The sequence below is a fragment of the Solea solea genome, chromosome 4, assembly GCF_958295425.1.
Source record: "Solea solea chromosome 4, fSolSol10.1, whole genome shotgun sequence".
Lineage (NCBI taxonomy): Eukaryota > Metazoa > Chordata > Actinopteri > Pleuronectiformes > Soleidae > Solea > Solea solea.
In genome coordinates this window covers 10,060,493-10,075,742 of record NC_081137.1, presented here as the reverse complement: position 1 = coordinate 10,075,742, position 15,250 = coordinate 10,060,493, and the positions used below count along the sequence as shown (strand labels likewise).

The 15,250-nt window shown below is 44.7% G+C and overlaps 2 protein-coding genes across 2 annotated transcripts in view; both read right to left on the bottom strand.

Moving 5' to 3' along the window:
- Window positions 1-321: 321 nt before the first annotated feature.
- LOC131458661 (uncharacterized) lies at window positions 322-3,369 on the bottom strand. Its single transcript, XM_058627861.1, has 2 exons — window positions 2,784-3,369; window positions 322-2,685 (listed from the first exon to the last, which is right to left on the bottom strand). Exons 1-2 carry the CDS (start codon window positions 3,367-3,369, stop codon window positions 566-568), a joined length of 2,706 nt encoding a protein of 901 aa, XP_058483844.1. The 3' UTR covers window positions 322-565.
- A 5,653-nt stretch (window positions 3,370-9,022) lies between these two features.
- Window positions 9,023-15,250, bottom strand: part of nectin3b (nectin cell adhesion molecule 3b) — a 48,256-nt gene continuing 42,028 nt past the window's right edge. Inside the window, exons 7-8 of the mRNA XM_058627944.1 lie at window positions 11,117-11,219; window positions 9,023-9,489 (exon numbers count right to left, since the gene is read on the bottom strand). Of these exons, the coding sequence (XP_058483927.1) occupies window positions 9,337-9,489; window positions 11,117-11,219 (256 nt within the window). The 3' untranslated portion in view covers window positions 9,023-9,336. The remainder of the gene's footprint in view (window positions 9,490-11,116; window positions 11,220-15,250) is intronic.

Sequence of the window (15,250 nt, the reverse complement as noted above, 5' to 3'; positions counted from 1 at the left end):
TTTATTGTTTTGTCTATACTAATGTTGCTCCACAATAAAATAGAAGATATAACCAAAAGGAAGGCAGGTTTGTTCATTTGAATCACAGTTACACACTTCATACACTTCACATCCTGTTATTCCGAAGCTGATTGAAATCTTTAGGTTACTCACGTAACCCCGGTTCTCTGATAACCGAGTGAGGTATCTCACTATGGGAAACGCCCTCTGCGTGACCGATCATGGAAGCTCCAATGACACCACGTCTGTCATATGACAGACCAATCAGCTCGAGATGCACGGGCCAGCTCGCCCCCCTTATAAGCGCCCTGCGCTCCGCACCCGCCATTCTCAAGCGTATTTCTTCCACCCCACCTATGCAAGTAGGGCAGTGTGTGTGAGATACCTCACTCGGTTATCAGAGAACCGGGGTTACGTGAGTAACCTAAAGTTCTCTTTCAAACCTCCCTCGGTATCTCACTATGGGAGATATAGCCCACTCCCGGATTTGCATGCTCCGAAGCCCTCAAAGCCGCGACCCGCAGTGGGTCGACACCCTAAACCCTCCCCATGGGCTAGCACGCAATCAACCTGAACCCACACTCAGGACTGAATGAGCCAGAGAAGTCTTGGTCACATCCAGCCTGTAAAACCGAATGAACGTGTGTGGGGATGCCCAACTGGCAGCGGCACAAATATCCCTCACTGATACGCCCCTGAAAAGGGCCCATGAGGTGGCTATGCCCCTGGTGGAGTGGGCCCGAAGCCCATCCGGGGGCTGCAGCCCACGACTCTCGTGAGCCAGGATTATAGCCTGCACCACCCAGTGTGACAGGCGCTGGCGCGTCGGGGCCCTCCCCCTGTGAGAAGGAGCCCAGGACACGAAAAGCTGGTTGCTCTTTCTGAACCCTTTGGTCCTGTCCACGTAGATGCGTAAAGCTCTCACAGGACACAGAGCATTGAGCCGTTTTTCATCCTCTCCTGCAAACGGCGGTGGGTGAAAAGCGAGCAGCTCAAGTGTGGAACAGCTGTAGGCAGAATCACTAACCTTAGGCACAAATGCCGGGTTAGGACGTAGTATCACTTTCCCATAATCTGCGGAGAACTGCATACATGAGTCGTGCACAGACAAAGCATGTAACTCACCGATCCTGCTAGCTGATGTCAAAGCCAGAAGCAGGATAGTTTTAAGGGAGAGTACCTTTAAATCAGCAAACTCTAACGGCTCGAAGGGCAACCCTGAGAGCGCCTCCAGAACCATGGGTAAATCCCATGACGGGACCAGAGGTTTACGCACGGGCCGCAGGCGGCGCGCACCCCGCATGAACCTCTTAATTAGAGGGTGCTGCCCGACAGGTGCACCTCCAAACCCCACATGACAAGCTGAAACAGCGGCCAAATAAACCTTAATGGTGGAAAAAGCTTTATCACCGTCCATTAAGTCCTGCAGGAAGCATAACACCTCTGGGACCGAGCACTGAAACGGAATAATCTGCTTAGCCTCACACCACCGTTCAAACACGCGCCATTTATTATCATATAATGATCGCGTGGATGGCGCCCTTGCGCATTGAATAGTCTCAATCACCCTAGATGGGAGACCAGACTCCTGTAAATTCACCCTCTCGCGTGCCAAGCCCAGAGAGCCAGCCGTTCGGGGTGTGGATGAAAAATCTGCCCGCGCGCTTGTGACACCAAGTCCGCGCGTAACGGCAACGGCCATGGCTGGCTGTGGACGAGCTGCATCAGCTCCGCCATCCACGGTCTGCTGGGCCAGTAAGGAGCTATCAGGATTAGTGATAACTTCTGTTCCCTCACTCTGATCAGAATCGGAGTGATGAGGCCGAGCGGAGGAAACGCATACAGCAGCACGTTTGGCCACGGGTGCGCCAGTGCGTCCGCACCCAGCGGTGCGTCCCGGTCTCTTAACGAGAAAAACAGGGGACACTGTGCGTTTTCGTGCGATGCGAAGAGATCTACGGACGCTCGGCCGAACCTCTCCCATACCTGGTGGAGCACCTCGGGGTTCAGTCTCCACTCGCCATACAGGGGATTCCCTCTGGAGAGTAAATCCGCTCCGCTGTTCAGTACACCCGGCACGTGCGCCGCGCGTAACGACAACAGGTGTTCGCTGCCCCATAATATCAGACTCTGAGCCAGCCTGTGTAACTTCACAGAGCGCGTGCCTCCCTGTCTGTTTATGTAGGCTACGGCTGTTGTGTTGTCCGCTCTGACCAACACATGACACCTTCCCAGGAGAGGCAGAAAATGTTTGAGTGCCAGGAAAACAGCCAACAGCTCCAGGTAGTTTATATGTGCCTGGAGAAGCGTCGGGGGCCAGGTCCCGTTCACTGACCTCCCCTCGAAAACCGCTCCCCACCCCGTTAACGAGGCATCTGTCGTAACTGTTTTCCTCATCACTACGGCTCCCAGTGGGACGCCGGAAGTGAATATCCCCGGGTCTCTCCAGTAACGGAGAGCTAGGCAGCATTCCGGGGAAACCCTCACCATACGTCTGAGATGACGTCGTGCGTCCAGGCGCAGCGAGGTTACCCAGCGCTGAAAATCCCTCATTTTCAGCAGTCCCTGAGGGACGACAGAAATTGATGATGCCATCAGCCCTGACAGCCGAAGACAGTCTCGTAATGACACTGAATTTCCCCGCTGAAAGAGAGCCAAGTGACGGCGAAAATTTTCCGCCCGAACCTGAGACAGAAATACCCGAAATGAAACAGAGTTTATTTCGAGACCCAAATACTCGATATTCTGAGTGGGAGACAAAACACTCTTTGTTTGGTTTATACTGAAGCCTAGGCTGCTCAGCCTGACTATCAGTCTCTGCGTGTCCCTCCCCGCCTCCTCCCTGCTGGGAGCGCAAAGGAGAAAATCGTCCAGATAAGCAAACACTCTGAGGCCCGATGCTCGCACCGGGTTCAGAGCTGCTTCCACACATTTGCTGAAGACCCTCGGAGCTAATGACAGCCCGAAAGGCAGGGTCTGGTACTCGTAGGCTGCTCCCTTGAAAGCAAACCTGAGATATTTCCTGTGTGCTGGATATATGCTTATATGAAAATAAGCGTCCTGCAGATCCACAGAAGTGAACCAATCGCCTGGTCTGATGGATCGGAACAGAACATTGTGTGTGAGCATTTTGAACTTGTATTTTCGGAGGTGTAGATTGAGGCAACGCAGATCCAGGATCGGACGTAGCGAACCGCCTTTCTTTGGGATGAGAAAATAACGGGAGTAAAAACCCTGATTTCTCTCCCCCTCCGGTACAATGCGAACCGCCCCTCGGCTTAATAGAGAAGATATTTCGCTCTCTAAAGCCTCCGCGGCTTCCCCAGAAGCTTCTGTCGTCAGCACCCCGTTGAAGCGAGGCGGCTTCATCGCAAACTGCAGCCTGTAACCCCTGACAACGGTTGTAAACACCCAGGGGTTGACTGCGCATGCGCGCCAAACCTCCGCTCTGACAGCGAGAGGACCAGGGGGCCTGAAGCTTAACGGACCAGTTGCGCCCTCTGGTGGCGACAGACTGTCCTGCACCTCTTGGTTTTTTGTTTTGTTTTGTTTTTGCTTCGCCCTCGGCTTTGTGAATAAGCCTGGATGCAACAGCGTGTTTATTAAAAAACCATGTGAAGTGCTTGGTGTGAACATAGCACGTTTTCCCTCTACCCTCTGAACTTGAGGGGGGGGATACAAACTCTGCACTGGGGGAACGAGTGCTTGCTTCGGTCTGTGAACGGAATGACCAAACGGGGCCGTCACACAGCGCTGACCGGAACATTGGTCCAACATGTCCATCCTCCTTCTCTTGGGAGGAGAGGGAAACAACCGGTCTGTTCCGGGGGGGCTCAGAGCAGAGATCTCCGTGAGTGCTGACTGCTGAGCTTCTGTCCCCACGAACCACAGCACCTATGCCGACCGCTTTTTCTTCCCGTCCGGGGGGTGGGACGGGCGGTTCGGCACGGCGCCTGGAGCGGCGGCTACAGCGGCGAATGATTTTCTGGGCCAGCGTCTCTGGGTCTGCGCTCCGCGCTGTTGAGACGACGACTGCTCAGACGCTCGCGGCTTGGGCTCATTATAACCGCTGCCGCGTCCTCTCGCTGCAGCCGCAAACCCGTGACGTGGTGGCGGTGCGGGGCGAGGAGCGACTTTACGTGGAAGGCAGAGGTCGAAGGCTTCACCCTGCTTCTTCCTAAGGTCACTGGTTTGTTGCATGGCCGTGACAGCCTCACCAAACAAGCCCTTAGCCCTGGACGGGTCGAAAGGAGCGTCAATTATGACCTGTTTGTCCTGGTCAGGCAGGCTGGAAAGGTTCAGCCAGAGCGCTCTCTCCCCTGCCACTGCGAGCCCCATGACGCGGCCGCAGCCCTGGACCGCACCTCTGGAAACACGGAGGGTGAGATCCGTGACGACACATATTTCCTCCCAAACCTTCGGACTCGGAGAGCCCTTATCCAGGAGGAGACCCATTTCCTGGAAAAGCTCAGCCTGGTAGGCCATCAGCAGGGTGACAACATTTAAGTTTTTCACTGACTGGGCTGCTGATTTATACACCTTCTGGTACATGGAGGCAGCGAAGCGCTCCGTTCTGCCCGGGAGGGTGGGGCCAGCTGCGGAGAGCGCGGAGCGCCGGCCGGGGTGGAGGTGAGAAGCCACCGCCTGCTCCACTACTGGGGGATCCCCAAGACCCCACTCCTCGTTGTTAACGACCTCCAGGCCAGAATAACCCTTAACGGGAACCCTGTGGCGGAAAGGTTTATCCCAAAACCGCTTCATCTCCCTCATGCACGCTGGGACGGCGGGCATGACATGACTCGTCGGTGTACGGCGGGAAGGCAGAATTTTACCGTCGTAAAGATCCCTTTCCTCACCCTTGTCATCCGGTGACGCGGGCCAGTCGATACCCAGCCGGGATGCTGCCCGCTTACACACCTCGTGCAAGTCGACCTCCGGAGGAACAGGGGAGGGTTGGATTTCTCCGCTGAGGCAGCTGCCGGGGCGGGAAGTCTGGGCTGAGGGGAGGATGGCGTCTTCGTCATCGTCGTCGTTCTCGTCATTGAGAAGATCCAGATTATCATCCTCCTCCACACACTTTGCCTCGAACTCGTCCTCCGACTCTAGGAGCTGTTCGAACAACGGCGGGAAATCCTCCTCCATGAGGGTGTCCCAGCTTGCGCTGGTTGTAGCCTTAGCCGGCTTCGGCTTATCCACACTGTCCGAGAGGCAGGGGTCGGCCTTAGAAGCGGCTGAAACTCTGAGGCGCCGCTCCAGAATTCTAGCTGGCAAGGCGCTGCAGTGCTGGCAGCACTCGGAGTCCGCGAGTGATGCTTGAGCATGTTGGACTCCCATACAAGCAATACAGAGAGGATGTGGGTCTCTCCCCGAAATTGCGAAACCGCAAGCGGCTGGACAAGGGCGGGACTCGACGTCTTTCACCTTGCCGCTGGCCATTGCCCCCTTAGAGGATGCGGTAGTCATACCTAACCTTGACGGTCAGTAAAGAAAAGAAACACCACGTCAGACCTCGACGGCTAACGAAGTGTACAAAAAACGCCTGGCTTTCTCAACGAAAGCAGCGAGAAACAAAAAACAGTGTAAAGTCCTGAATATAGAAATATTCACGCTCGGTGACTACCTTGACGGCGCGTCGGAAGAGCAGTTAAATGAATAATCTCAAACAGGACCTGAGGAGCTCGGTGATCTTCACGGTGGAAGAAAGCGAGAATGGCGGGTGCGGAGCGCAGGGCGCTTATAAGGGGGGCGAGCTGGCCCGTGCATCTCGAGCTGATTGGTCTGTCATATGACAGACGTGGTGTCATTGGAGCTTCCATGATCGGTCACGCAGAGGGCGTTTCCCATAGTGAGATACCGAGGGAGGTTTGAAAGAGAACCAGCGTCATTCATTTTGTAATTACAAGTTTGGTTCATCTGTGACATGTATTAAACTATTTTGTCTACTGGGGGTATATATGTATATGTATATATATATATATATATATATTTGAATTAACATGCTATTATAATTTTTCAAGAAATAAAAGTCACTATAATAGTCAATTAAACAAATAAATAAAATCAAAACCACAATGACAAATGGAGCAGAAGATTATTAAAGAAGACAAATATAGCCACATGGTAGTGAGCTAATGAAGGAAACACTCAGTATCAGTATTTTTAATACTACAGTAACTGATTCGTCCATCATTTCTGTTTTAATGTTCCACCATATGAGAGGGTCATTTCTAACGGATATTCCCTGCAGTCCAGTGTCAGTCACTTTTCTGACTCCTATTTTAGTCATAAAACAAGAATTAAATCACACAATTCTCAAATATCCCACTGACACTGAGCAGACCAGAGTCACATTTACTCATACTGTTCAGTCAATGGGATGCAGTGACTCATTTGACCACTAGATGTCACTCTTGGAGAGAGTCAGTTTCACCCCCTTTTCAAGAAAGAGTGAGGAACTCAGCTCACTGACTGCTCTGCACAAATGAAGCCAAACATGTGGCCCACCACATAATATTAACTTTACATTTTTGATATTTATAGATTCATTTAGTGTTATAAAAAAATGTGTGACAACTATATATCACTCCATATCAAACCAAAATACATTTATTTTGAAATTCTGAAAAAATATTGTTATTGCTATACATGATGGAATATTGTGATATAATTAAAAGCTAATATCGCCAACCCCGTCTGAACAGGTTTGTTTGTTTCTCACACAACTGGCCCGTGGCCCTCCTGACCAGACTAGATGCTCAGTGACCCCCAGGTCATTTGCGTTTGAGATCTCTGCTGTAAGGAGAATCACTGTACCTGACACTGACCTGACACAGGAGTTTGGACATTCTTCTCTCTCTGAACAGTCTATTCTGTTACTCTCAGTATGAGGACAGAAGGCAGGATTTTTTTGGGACTATTTTTATGATTTTTTTTTTGTTACTGCTCAGGGCCACACAGCAGCGAAATGACTGGCACTGTTGCGTCACAGCAATAAGGTTTGATTACTTTCACAATAATTTCTTCACTAAAATTCGACTCTTTCTTTCTTTTCTTTTTTTTCTTTTTTTAAGTTTAAATTATACATGCACAAACAGTTTAAAACCGCATTATGCTGTCATGGCCACATGGTGGGATAAGTGGCTAGCACTGTTGCCTTGCAGTAAAAAGACCTGGATTTGTGTCATCCAGTTTTCTCCCACAGGCCAAAAACATGCAGATGAAGTTAATTGGACAGTCTACATTGGCAGTAGGCGTGAGTGAATGGTTGTTTGTCTCAGTATGTTTGCCCTGTGATGGGCTGGCGACCTGTCCATGCTGTACCCTGCCTTTTGCCTCACAGGAGACTTTAACCAATCATGAAGAAAAAACACAATAAACCTGTCAAGTGACAGAGTTGGAGGGATTGTCTCAGGTCATCTGTCGCATATGAAACAAGTGCTTCTGTCTAAAAGGAGCTCAGGACAGAGAGCTGTGATCCTGAATTATAGTCACCTGCAGATTCAGTTCAACATCAACTATGTTTTCTGCCTAATGCAGTTTCAATTATAAGGCCGCTGACAATTTAATAGATATATCAAATAACACAATGCTTAAAGCAATCTAACCAAACTGGAGATACTCTACTAGCCTGGCTAATGCCAGACTGTATCTCAATGAGATTGAGTATGAGTACCCTGGAACGATCTGCATGATCTATGCAGAGCTATCAGGCTGATGTCAGCTGTGGCTTGTGACTGGCACTACTGTAAGAGTACACTGGATGTGGCTGGGGTCAATTTAGAGTGACCAATTAACCCAATCAATGGAGAGAAATGGGAATTAGGCACTTTGCTCAGAGGTACCTGAGCCCTTGACCTGTCAGGATTTGAACCAGCAACCCTCTGGTTACAGGCCAAGTTCCCTTTTGGAGGCGGCCCCTAATGAGGATGCCTTTTCCATATGGAGCTGTGAGAGCACAGGTGAGAGCACAATCCTACTGTTCCTCATACATGCTTCACATGTTCTAATGTTCTAATGTTCTAATATTCTAATATTCTAATATATTCCAATATGTTTCTAATATTCTTCCAAATACCACTAACAAAGAGTTTGTGTACACGTACCAGCATTTGAGAACCATGGCTCTACAGCTTATTTCAAAAGGGAATACACTCAAATCATATAAATATAATATATAAGACATAAAAAACACTGATATCAGTAATGTCTCACATGACTGTGATCCCCGATTAGTAGATTATTATGACTCAGCATAAATGTATGACACAAATCTACAGTTTCTGCTGCCAAAAGGCACAGCATCATTAGACTATGACAGCAAATCACAGACCAGTGACAGAAATACCTTAATTAGTCCCTTTGTGGTCTGTGATGCAGGTGCTACATCTGCATCTGGTTTGGATCTGACCTGGTTTGGTTTAGGGATGTGCCAGAAAATACAGAGTCTGCATGAAACCCTTGTGACAGGGGAAACCCAGAAAGATGTTGGTGGTTACATCTAAAACTAGTACATTCATGTCAATGACCTTATTTTGAATGTGGGAGTAACTAGGGAAGGTTTAACCAGCGTTTCATAGTGTAGTCACTTCTCTGGTATCGGATGATCTTCTGAAGGTCTATTTATTCAACAAAGTGAAACAAACATGGACAATGTCCTCAGATTTAAGGCTTTTAAGCAGAAATGCGTTTCCTTGTTAATCGGTTTATACAGCGTTTTGTATCAATGTCTGTTTGAATTGCGGCTGATGGTCCAAACATTCCCGTTCCATTAAAGCCTCTTGCTTAAACCAACTGTTATATTAACCAATGCAATACTTATTTTACTAGAAGCAACGTTATCTGCTTCCTGCATAAAGCTACACAACTACTGACTGGAAGTCTTGCACATAAATAACGGCAGACGTCTACTGACATGTTCCTGCTGAAAATAAGGTTCAGTCACTACGGATGGCTCAATACTGCTTATTTGTGTCCCATAGATGATAATGACTGACTGACTGACTGACCAGTGTCAGACAGATACTGTCATTTTACTTTTTTTATTGTGGCTTATTGTAGTATAGAAGTACATGCTGGATATGACACCATGAGCTTTGATGCTAACTGAAGGCTACATAGGTGCAACAACACACTTGGAAGGGAAGCGTGAGGTGAGGGATACTAAACTGAAATATGTAACTTCACCAATAAATGCTGATAAATTTCACATTAAGGAGAGTTAAAAAAAAAAGAAGTAAAAAACTGCAGAGTAAGAGACATCATATTTGATGAGTCAGAGAATCCAGTCCATCCGTGTTAGTGCGACTGAGTGAATGTCTGCTAGGTGAAGTGCGTCTGTCACACATAGTGTTCACGGCGGTTGATGTACACTTGGTCTGTCCCACTCTGATGACACACCCACTCCAGACGGGACAGCTGCTGGGTGGGGCTCTGTGGTCCTGACCTTAGCGTGGGCGGGTTTTGTTCGTATTGACGCTCAGCCCTACGAGTCTGCAGGTTTGAAAAAAAGAGAGAGAAGAAAGTCAACATAGCATAATATCAAAGACAATAAATAAATATGATACTAAGCTAAAACTCTACCCACAACCAAATAGTACCTACTCAGCATGAGAAACACAGGGATTACAGTGTGTCAAATTCAGCATCAAATTAATTTAGGTAAATAAGAATTGACGATTGCTGATGGACAGAAACCTTTTATCTCCATATTTCAACATTTCAACTTTTTTTCTAACATATTTCAACAGTTTTTTTCATGAATCGACGCCTACTTCATCATACAAGAGTGTCCCACGTAAGTTGTGAGAACAGCAGATCTATAGGTTCAAGGGGGTTGTGATTGTGTTTAGGTTTATCTCGTCACTGTCTCGTATCGTCATGAAAAAAGCGGCGACCACAAAATAATTGCGTCATTGTCGATGAAAACAACACTGCTTTACATATGCTATGTGTAATTAAGTGTAATTAATTTAGTAAAATAAATATCAGGTGTGTAATAAATTGCAGTACACCACGATTATGCTGCAGTAACTGACCCTGTTACACAGTGACTTGTAAAGCAGTTGATTTCAGCGTACTGAATCATTAGAATCAGTGAATTAAAAAGATTCTTGTGTCGGACTTTTGCTCATCCCTCTCTGTGATGGCACTCTGACCAATGAGTGGCCGGCAGTCTGGTGACATCAGCTCGCTTACAACCTCGCCAGAGCAGGTTCTAAAAAAAGTAGCAGGTACTATGATAGTGGAAATGCAAAATAACCGTGCCGTGCCCAGGTGAGGCGAGCCGGTGGAAACACGCCATTATATTATACTTTGACCTGGTTCCACTTGAGTATCTTAAGTCTCATGTTAATTAAAAAAGATTAAAGAAGATCAAATTACTGATTTGTTATTTGTGTATGATATTATTAATAGCAGTGATGATTTAAATGTTTTATTTTTTTGTTTGTTTTGTGTGTCTGTGTTTTGTTTTTGTTATATCTTATGTAAATAATGCAGAATTCAGAGATTAAAGGAAGAACTCTTGACTTTGACTCTGGCTTTTTTTATTTTGTCTCCAAAACATATTCACATGTGGTCCTGATCCTTTTTTATCAGATTTTGTTATGTCTTATTCAGACAATAGATGGAAAAATAAGTGTCACATGTGGAAATAAAATAAATAAAATATAAATAAATGAAAAACTGAGATTTAAGTCAGAACTCAGTAAAGAGTTTTTTCCCCCTCAGAATTGTAAGATTTAGGTCAGAATTATTTTTCTTTGATATTTTGCTTTTTGAATCCAAACATCCATACATACAGTAAAAAAGCCGGGCCTCTGTGTTTCAGTTAAGTGTTAAAGAGAGAAAAGATGAAGCTCTTTGTTTTCAACTTATAAGAAAGAAATACAGCCTCATGAAAGCTTGAGCTGAACACAAATGTTCTGACATGTTAAATGAGAACAGCCATTAGGCCTAGGACTTCATAATAACTCATGACGCCTGTTGAATTGTTATTACTTCCTGTTGTGACTCAGCGCTCATCATCACAAGCTTTGGTAGACACAAGTCTGTGATGAGTCATGTAGAGCTAAATGTACTAACAGGAGGAGGCGGGAGCAGCGAGGGACAGCGTTACCTGACAGAGCCAGGCCACTTGTGATGCGTGGACCCCCAGAGGTACGGCTGGTGATCTCTCAGAGTACGGAGGAGGCGGCTTGTGTGTCGGAGGAAGGTCAATCCTTCACAGACAGAGAAAATAGGGGAAAAATCCCCAAGTTTAGTTTTCACAAATAGCTGTAAGTAACACAAAATCATTTAGTCAATAAAATGTAAAGGGTTCAGTAGTCAGGCTTTGTTGTTGTGTTTTTCATCAATAAATCCACAATAATCTTACAGCATATTGTAAATCAAGTGACCTGAGAAAGACAGAGACACTTCTGCACCTGCTCTGTTTACAGCCTCCTTTGACCAGGAGGTGAACCTACTGGCTGTTGCACTACTACTACTACTACTCAGCATACAGATCCAATTTGGCTCCAAAACCTGTCAACGCTGTAAAACTGAAAAGTTGGACAATAAACGCAATAAAAATGTGTCACCAGAAAAATGGCATCACTGTCACCTAAAACATGAAACGTTTCACATTATATATCACCATATATTCATGACATTATGACATACAATAAAACATACTTATTACTTCATAACAAGATAATCAGTGTTTGTAACTGGCAGCCCATGGGCCAAAACTCCTCAATTTGCCATTTTTGTACAATATTGAATAGTTTCAATATATTCAATTGCTTAGAAAATATTGTCTCTAGGCCAAATTTACTAGCCGAACCCTGCTATAAATTATCTTATTATGATGACAAATATTTCACTTCTTGGTTATTTATCACAAATCGGCATTGTTTTTGATAATCGATTAATTAGTTTGTGTTTTTTTTTTTACCCAATTATAAATCTTTCAGCTTCTTAAATATGAATATTTTCTGGTTTCTTTGCTCCTTATGACAAGAAAATCATTAAAAATGAATCATTTTAAGACATTTGAGGACATCATCATTTTGAGGTTTGTGAAACAACAATCAACATTTTCTGACATTTTAGGGACTAAACAATTTTAAACAAGACAATAATCGTCAGATTAAACATTTAAACATCTCTGAAAATAACCAGTAATCTCAGCCCTAATGATGCATAACATTTCACATCATGAAGAGATCATTTATAGTTTTTTAGTTTCCATAAAATATCTTATATAAAATAAAATAAAATACTATTCCTAATCCTATTTTACCTGCCTATCATACAGTACTAAAGTCAGATGTCAGTGGTTAATTGATGCACATGAAGCACACATTTCTGTCACTTCTCATCTGGTGTCAGTAAGCCCTGTAACTATAGAAATCCTAGTGGAAGACTAGACAAGACAGTGTCAGTAAGGACACATGGAGATTGGATCTGATCACTTGCTATATATAATGTGAACAGTTGGATATGCTTTCAAATCTGATTTGGGCAGCAGTCTAAACAAGGCCTTAGACTGAGTCCATGATCTAGCAAGAGTGTTGCTTGTGGGTTCCCATCGCTCCGTCGTCTTCTGCTCATTGTGATCATGTTTCATAGCAGTGATTCACCTCAGCTGTGATCTGTGGGGATCTGGTAAAATGCTCTCCCGGACTGTTTTGGCACAACATCTTTGCACCATCTTTACTTTTATGAGGACAAAAGCCAGAGAAGAGACCAGTTGTCTGACATATTAGCAGATTTATGTGTCTAGTATACAGTATGTGTCTATAGAGGTGAACAGTGTCCTGCCAGAGGGCGTGACCTTGGTTGGGTGACGTCAGCTAGCAGAGCTCTATGGAAATGGTGGTGGTGTACAGTAATGCTAACAACATCATGCCTAGGGTTTAGGATAATCGAAAATGTGCATATATACAGTATACATTTAATTTCTCTATTATCCTATTTTAAGTTTTAATTCAATGTTATTCATTATTGTTATTACAATTTCATTAACAATTCCTTTACTAATATATAATATATATCATAATTTTGATTTAGCCATTTAATCAACGGTTGGCTCCATATGTATACAAACGCACAAGAGAGAAGAACGTTTGAAGGAGATGTAGCATTTGATTCTTTGGTTATCAATAAAAGAGAAAAGGTGTGTGTATAAGGGTGATGTACTTCCAGACATAACAGTACATCTTAAGATTCTTGACAGCTGTGCCTCTAAAGCGCTGTACAACCCTAGAATACCAGCCCTTCTCTCATTTGTCTGAAATCCCCGTCCGCCTGTGAAGTGAAACCCAGAAACTGACCTTGGCCATTTGTAAAACGATGTCATGACAGGCATTGATTTTCTTCTAACTCTGTACATGATTTGATGCTCTACTTCCCTTTTTCCACTCCACATGAGCAGTGGTCAGTCATTCACCGCGGTGCTCTCCAGTGACCCGCTGCTGTCCAGTCACGTCTGTGTGTGATGAAGGGGAGGGACAAGGCCAATGTCCATCCACCCGCGTCCTTCCTATCATCCCAGTGGGACTTCCAGGCGCGGTCACACTTAAGATGCTACGCTTGTCACGACATTGACCAAAGAGACAGCAGATATACCTGCTCGCAGCGTCAGGACAGTGATGCAGGACACTCAAGGACGCACATATGTTTTTTTTCCCTTCGCTTCATGCTGTTTTCTATCAGTGTTCAAACAAAAAGCAGGAATCGTAGGTGGGCTATTTTCACCAGCACTGTTACATAACGAGAGTGAAACAGTCTGAGGCATGCACACTTTCAAACATCCCAGAGGATGGCACTGTCATTGAAGTTCAAACACTAAAACAGGAGCACATGTATTTTTAGTGAAAAACTAAACGTATTTGTTCACAGGCTGAATTACTTCTTTTTTTTCCAGACCAAGACACAATATCCAGGATGGATGATGGGATCAGGCTGCAGCCTTATACGCATGATTGGTATGTAAGGGTCAGTCAGCAGTATTGGACACACAGAATTAAGTCTCACGATTGTTTTCAAAACCGATTAATCTTTCGATTATTTTTTCCAGTAATTCTTTGGTCCATAATAGGGCATAATAATTATCATGATATACTGATTTTTACATCATTCCATATCGATATACACTATATATATCTATATATCACAATATCAATCAAATGAATGCTTCTGTAAGGCTGGACAATATGACTTTTTTACCTTTCATTTCAAATCAAATCTGGTTTATTTCTTTGTTTTTTTTAATGTTAAATGAAGGATATTTACGTGTGTTAATTCTACACAAATAATAATGGTTGAAATCTTGTGAAGGGTTAAGTGACTTTTTTAAATATAAGATTGTTGATTCCATGTATATTTAAATCAATTTTGTAATGAAAGCATGGATGAGGGTCTCAGCGACATAATCAGGGAGCGACGGCCAGAGTCGGGAGATTTTTGAGATGGAAAAAGGAAGATTTTGTGACAGATTTGATGTGTGTGTCAAATGATAGAGTTGCGCTCATAATGACACGCAGGTTGTGAACCCAAACTAAATCAGAGTAAACCCTCAAGGTTTCATTCTTGTGCAATAGCACACATAAAAGATCTGGTTCAGTCCTAGAATTTCCCATCTGTCACAGTTAATGAGAACAGACACAACACAGAAAAGTATGAGGGGAAAGCGCATGTGCGTGTACTCGCATTCAAGTCTTAGTCCTAAACTTAACCGGGTCTTCAGAAATAAGGTTCTGTCTCATTAGGACCACCCTGAGGACTACTGGTCCTGACAAGGTCAGTGTTTATGCCAGGAAAACAGGAAACAAATACAAGAGCATGCACGCATGCTCAAGGGATTTAATGTCAGTCACAGGTCTGTGGCAGTGTGACCCAGCTTCCTGTGTAAATAATTTAACCTCAGAGTTCTTCTTTGCTCCAACATTAACATAAGTGCTGGTGCTCTATAGGAACAGCAGCAGCAAAGCAGGATGAGGGCTTGCTGCCAACACAGCCATCATCCCCAACAGTGTCTCACAGCATTGCTGCTCCAGGGCAAACACTGCAGCAGGAGAACAAAGCAACTCCTTCAACTGCCGGCGCAATAAATGGGACATGATATATCTATATTAAATAAATCTATCCACTAAATATTAACAAAGAAATATTGAGATATTTTTTATAAGCCACATCACCCAGTCTTACAGAAATATTGATTTCATTTATATTGAAATCTAATGATATAAAATAGTTATTTTGTATA

Excerpts from the sequence above, each read along its gene's own strand:
- LOC131458661 (XM_058627861.1), bottom strand. The coding sequence starts at position 3,369 with ATGAAGCCGCCTCGCTTCAACGGGGTGCTGACGACAGAAGCTTCTGGG. Across the intron at positions 2,686-2,783 it reads GCTGAGCAGCCTAGGCTTCA|GTTCGGGCGGAAAATTTTCG; the intron begins GTATAAACCAAA and ends TTTCTGTCTCAG.